The sequence below is a fragment of the Moschus berezovskii genome, chromosome 23 (genome assembly GCF_049115385.1).
Source record: "Moschus berezovskii isolate FMDL1 chromosome 23, NW_MosBer_1.0, whole genome shotgun sequence".
NCBI lineage: Eukaryota > Metazoa > Chordata > Mammalia > Artiodactyla > Moschidae > Moschus > Moschus berezovskii.
In genome coordinates this window covers 40,726,840-40,733,469 of record NC_142482.1, presented here as the reverse complement: position 1 = coordinate 40,733,469, position 6,630 = coordinate 40,726,840, and the positions used below count along the sequence as shown (strand labels likewise).

At 35.4% G+C, this 6,630-nt stretch overlaps 1 protein-coding gene across 1 annotated transcript; it reads right to left on the bottom strand.

Annotated features, from left to right (window-relative positions):
- Window positions 1-698: 698 nt before the first annotated feature.
- LOC129543449 (olfactory receptor 2B11-like) lies at window positions 699-1,643 on the bottom strand. Its single transcript, XM_055406557.2, has one exon. It carries the CDS (start codon window positions 1,641-1,643, stop codon window positions 699-701), a length of 945 nt encoding a protein of 314 aa, XP_055262532.2.
- Between the last annotated feature and the right edge of the window lie 4,987 nt (window positions 1,644-6,630).

Genomic DNA, 6,630 nt, shown 5'->3' with positions numbered 1-6,630 from the left:
TCAATTTGGTATTGTTGCATTTGCCTTAGTGTTTGCTAGGGGTTGTGTTTTTAATTTTTCTGCTTATGCATTTACATCTTTCTTTTAAAGCTTGGAGCATTTGAAATTCTTCAGTCTTTTGGCAAATGGTCACCTATCTTGGAGGGGAAGGGTCAGCTTATACCTTGTCCCATATTTGAGATCCCTTCTGACCTCTGTCTCTAGTTGATATCTCAATTTGTTCTTCCAATGATGGTCCTCACAAATTCTGCATGTATTTCAAAGTTAACTGAGGCAGTTTCAAAAAATAATTTTCTGGACGTGATTTCTTAAAATTCTGATATAGGAGGTCTGTAGAGGAGTCAGTCCTTGAAAGTTTAAAGATTGTAATGTATGCCAAAGCCGAAAAACAGCCCTCTAGCAAGTACAACCTGGTGCATCAAATGTGCATACACATGGGAAGAATTGTCACATAGAGATATTTTTAAAACATGTCTTTCAATACTTTCTAAGACACAATTTATATGCATATGAATTTTAATATTTTTATAAATTACATCTAAAATGTTGCACCATATGTTTATTTTATTATGATAGCTACATATTAAAAAGCTACATTTTAGAGAGAATTTTGAGAGGAGGTAAAATCAGAAGTGCTTTTAGAACAGGGGCTCTTCCAAGCCCTGTGTGGAGAGTATGAAGCCCCAAAATAGCTGTGTTTATTCTCTTCTTTGGTGGTACAATGAGACAAGAAGCCTCGTCATTGCCCTTTTCATGTCTTTGTTCCTTAAAGTATAAATAAAAGGATTAAGCATAGGAGTTACCAAACTGTAGAAAAGGGACATTAGCTTGTTCTTATCCTGGGAGTTAGTAGAAGAAGGTTGCACGTACATGCTAATTACCGGTCCATAGAAGAGAGATACAACAATAACATGAGAACTACATGTGTTAAAGACCTTCTTCTTTCCCTCTGAGGACCGAATTCTGAGCACTGTAGCTACAATGAACCCATAGGAGACAAGAATAAGCGACAAGGGAACCAGGGAATAGAAAGTGCCCACAATAGACAGCATAGCTACATTGAATGTGGTGTCAGCACATGACATCTTGATCATCACTGGGACCTCACACAGGAAGTCATCTACCTTGTTGTTGCCACAAAGTGGCAGCTGGATGGTGAGGGATGACTGAAGCAAGGAGTTAGCCAAACCACTTAACCATGCCATGACCACTAGGAAGATACAGAGTTGCTGTTGCATGATAACTGGGTACCTCAAAGGCTTGCAGATGGCCACGTAACGATCCAAGGACATCACAGCTAAGAGGATGCATTCAGTGGCTCCCAGGAAGTGAAACATATAAAACTGGGTCACACAGCCTCCATAAGTGATAGACTTATCTGGGCCCCAGAGGTTCAGCAGCAGTTGAGGGGTGGTGGTTGTAGTAAAACAAAGGTCCAAGAAGGAGAGGTTGGAAAGGAAGAAGTACATGGGGCTGTCAAGTTGAGGATCTACCCTGGATACCACAATAATCGAGATGTTTCCCACTAGTGTGCAGATGTAAGCAGCAAGCACTATTGTGAAGAGTGGCATTTCCAACCAGGGATGGTCAGAGAAACCCAAGAGAATGAAAAACTTTGGGGTACTTGCATTGCCTGCATTCATGACTGTTGCTCTTGTTTGTGGATTTAAGTCAAAGTAAGATTTGCATTTCAGTATTAAATATTCTTGATGGTCAATTTATTCAGTTAAATAACATGAGTTATGAAGGGATTTTCCTCTGTGATGAAACTCCAGTGATGTGATTTAATATTTGCAAGATAAAAAATTATGAGACAAAATGCCCCAAATAATGATTTTGTAGTACACCTCAAAGGAAGACTAACAAATCTTGATATTTTACGTAGGAAATGAAATATAGCAAATTTTCATAGTTTAATTATTAGAGAAAGGGGGACTCACAATTGCTCTTATATTAGAGAAAATAAAAAAATAGAAGACTGTTTCCCAAGAACCACCCATGCTGATTTACTTACTGCCTGTGTTCATTTCCTTCCTCCTTACTCAGTTGAGCTTCATCATTCTCTGGTTGAATGTTTGAGTTGATTTCTGGATAATTTCAGAATTCACTGGGCTCCAGCTGGATTCATCTGCTTTACACAGAAATAAGACATAGTGCTTTTCCTTAATCCTATGCCTCAAATCCTAAAATGACTTTTGACAAAGTAAAATTTTGTCATACAACTAAAAGAAACATACAACTAAAAGAAAATGACTCCTCGCAACATGCTCAGAACTTAAAAAAACATGACAGGCAGTAACTGATTGTACAGACCAGCTATATAAGATTATTAAAGATATCGGTTCTTAAAAATACAGTATGATATATGTTAGTGCTTTTCATACTGTGAGTTGTAATCTATCACACATTTAACATTTATATACCATTTTATTGATTTTATATTTGTTTCCATTACAAGTGTGAGTATATGTATACACGTGTGACTGGGCTTATTATATAAAATATAAAACTTGCTTTAGGCAATGGTAAAATGTTTGAAAAAGCACTGGTGTAGTAGGATATGAAATCAGAAAACTGGATCCATTTCACTGTAATGATTAACAAATGTATCTTTTATGCACTACTTAAACATTTGGAACCTCACTTATCTACCTTGCTGTGCTATTAGGATTAACCAATCCAATATGTGTGGCTACACTTTTGTAAATAATACTTAATGTTTGGTTAGTTATTTTCATGAAATGTAGTGTCCAGGTTGATTGGGAGTCTCTGTCTTCTAATTAACCTTTCTTAGGTTGTATCCAAATATTAACATTGTACTTATCTCCACCGAAAGACGTCTCATAAGATTTGCATTTTCTTCCCTTTCATTTCCACAAATTACTCATATCCCTTGCCTTTACATGATGTTAATGATTTTAAGTCAGCACACATATATTTAAAATAATGAAAAAGACTGCTAACATAAACAGTATCTCTAGATTTATTTTTCCAAAATAGGAGCATTTCAATACTATTAATACTAAAGTTGCTAATTTACTTACACATTTTTTTAGTATTCAGCTTTGCACAAAAAGTTGTACAAAATGATATAAATCAATCAAGCTAAACAGATTACAGTCACTTACATATAATACTTACTTTAAATCAATGTTGATATTCAATGGTAGTACTTCCCTTTATTGACATTGATATTTACTTTCCATCAGGATTACTTGGAGATAAGGACTGTATATTCTCTCTGTGTTCAGTACGTTTACTTTTTATTGTAGGTCTTTACTTCTTATTGTAGGTCCTTAACATTATGTTTATTTGATTTGAAGCATCTTAAATATGTTTAGATATGAAAGCCCATTTTACTCTAAAATAATTGCTCAGGAAAGGTTCTTCCTCTTTATGTAAAGCTGTGGGACATTTTCTCCATACAGGTAATAAACCTCAGTGGAAATTTTTTGGCAAGAAACACAATAGAAATTCCCTAGCGGGTATACTACTTTCTTTCTTCTTGCCATAGTAAAATGAAATGATAAATTTTGGCATTTTCCTTGTTGAATGAATTTAGGACTAAGAATCCTAGAAAATGCAATCTACCTAAAAAATTTCATGGAAAATCTTGGATAACAGAGAAAATTTAAGACAATTATTTTGGGGCTCAAGATACATTTTTCTTTTATTTTTTTCCTCAGGATATTATTTCTTGAGATTCCTGCAAATAATTTTATTTCTACACAACAGAGAGAAGAGTCAGTCACCTTCTGATATTACTTTTAAGGAACAAAAAGGCTCTTATCTTCAAATATTTCTCCCACAGTTCAGTTCAGTTCAGTTCAGTTCACTCGCTCAGTTGTGTCCGACTCCCTGCGACCCCATGAATCACAGCACGCCAGGCCTCCCTGTCCATCACCAACTCCCGGAGTTCACCCAAACTCATGTCCATAGAGTCGGTGATGCCATCCCGCCATCTCATTCTCTGTCGTCCCCTTCTCCTCCCGCCCCCAACCTTTCCCAGCATCAGAGTCTTTTCCAGTGAGTCAACTCGTCGCATGAGGTGGCCAAAGTATTGCAGTTTCAGCTTTAGCATCAGTCCCTCCAATGAACACCCAGGATTGACCTTTAGAATGGACTGGTTGGATCTCCTTGCAGTCCAAGGGACTCTCAAGAGTCTTCTCCAACACCACAGTTCAACAGCATCAATTCTTCGACAATCAGCCTTCTTCATAGTCCAACTCTCACATCCCTGACCTAATGCTGACTATGTTAAAGTTCCACATTTGGTTTAAACAATTAAAAATGTGTCAAGAAGAAATTAATGTTTCAGTGTTTCATTCACTTATTTAAGCAATAAATATTTGTTGAGTACCTGCTGTGTATCAGTCACTTTCCCTGTTGCTTCAAATATAACACTGAAAAAATTACAGACAAAAATTTGCTGTAATGAAACTTATCTGTAATAGAGAAGTAATAGATTGATGCTTATTTGCAGTATGTCAGTAAACTTGGCTCCAGAATGATCGAAATACTAGTGAAATAACTCACAAAGGGCAAACTGATATGTGGCAAAACAAAATTTTCATTGGTGGTTTTAAACAATTATATAATTTTCACGTGTACAACATTATAATTCGACATCTGTATACACTAGAAAGTGATCACCATCACAAGTCTACTTGCTGTTCATCATCTTACAGTTGACCCCCTTCACCCATTTTACTCAGGTCCCAATATACTTCCCTTCTGGTAACTCCTATTCTTTGTACCTATAAGTTTGTTTTTGTCTTGTTTGTTTTATTTTTTAGATTCCACATATGAGTGAAATTTTACAATAGAAATCTCTGTGCTTCCTATATCTGAATACCTGTTTCCTTCTTCAGGTTCAGGGAGGTTTCAGCCCTAATTTCATTTACATTTTTGACTCCTTTCTCTCTCTCCTTTTTCTGAGGTCCCTATATTGTGAATGGTAATGTGCAGGATGTTGTCCCAGAGTTCTTGTGAACTATTCTCATTTCAAACAAAATGGTTTTCTGTTTTAAAATTTTTTTCTGTCTAATTGGGTGATTTGCATTCATTTTTCCAGATGGCTTATACATTCTTCTATATTATTTAATCTGCTATTAATTTCTCCTACTGAAGTTTACGTTTCACATATTGTATTCTTAGCTCTGACTGGTCCTTTATTATATTTTCCAGTTCTTTGGTAAATTTCTCACTGTGTTGATCTATATTTTTACCCAGTTCAGTTAACATTACTATTGCCTTGAACTTTTTATCAGGTAAATTATTTATCTGTTTCATTAGAGTCTTTTCCAGGGTGTTTCTTGATCTTTCATTTAAAACATATTCTTTTGTCATCTTATTTTGTTTAACTCTCTGTGTCTCAGTGAAGTTATGTGGAAATGTTACCTATTTCAGTTTTGGAGGTGAGTCTTTGTGTGGGTTCATCCCTGTGCTGTCTGGGTGTGCCCAGGGTGTTTGGAGAGAAAGCTGGACCTGAAGTGAGCACTGGCCATGTCTTCCCCAGGGTCATTTTAGCAATATTAATTCTTCCAATCCATAAGCACAGTTTATCTTTCCATCTGTTTGTGTTGCCTTCAATTTCTTTCATCAGTGTCTAACAGTTTTCCAAGTACAGTGTACAGTTACTCAGAATAGCACATTTTCTTACATAGCTACTATAGTTATCAAAACTGGGATATCTTGTAGCAATATACCTGTACTATTATCTAATCCACAAGTTATATTCAAATCTTGTTGATTATCTCCAAAATGTTCTTTATTTTGTTCCCCACACAGGAGTCAGTCATTCCAGAAAAGTATATGAGACTGGTTTGTCTTAAAGTTGATGCTATTAAGTTCAGTCACTTGATTAAGGTGATGTCCCCCAGGTCCCTCCTATGACAAGTTATGGTATTTTTTCCTTGGAAATTAAACTGTAATTAGAAGGGAAAGGCCTGAAATTATATAAATGTCTTGAGCCTGATCAAATTTTAACCCACTGATTTTAACATCTATATTTTAATTTTTGTCAGTTTTATTGCGATATAATTGACATAGAGCATTGTATAAGTTTAAGTTGTACAGATAATGATATATCATGAAATGATGACCACAGTAAATTTAGTGTACATTCATTATCTCACAAAGATACAAAATAAAAGAAATTAAAAATATTTTTTCTTGTCCTGAAACTCTGAGGATTTACTCTCTTAACAACTATAATATATAACATACGACAATATTAATTATATTAATCCTGTTGTGCATTATGTCCCTATAACTTATTTATCTTAAAATTGGAAATTTGTACATTTTGACCACTTTTATCCAATTCTCTCCCACCTCATACCCTACCCCTAATAATAACAAATCTGATCTGTTTCTGTGAGTTTGTTTGTTGAAGTATAATTGAACTACAACACTGAATGAGTTCCTGGTGCACAGCACATTTTTATACATTTCAAAATGATCACCACAGTAAATCTAGTTACCATCTATCATCAATGAAGCTATTACACAGCTATTGACTGTATGCTTCACACTGTACATTTTATACCCATGATGCATTTATTTTGTAGCTGTAGATTTGTGCCTTAATTTCCCTCAGCTGCTTTTTCCTCCCTCCGACGCCCTCCC

Bases quoted from the DNA above. Each gene is read 5' to 3' on its own strand.
- LOC129543449 (XM_055406557.2), bottom strand. From the start codon at position 1,643: ATGAATGCAGGCAATGCAAGTACCCCAAAGTTTTTCATTCTCTTGGGT.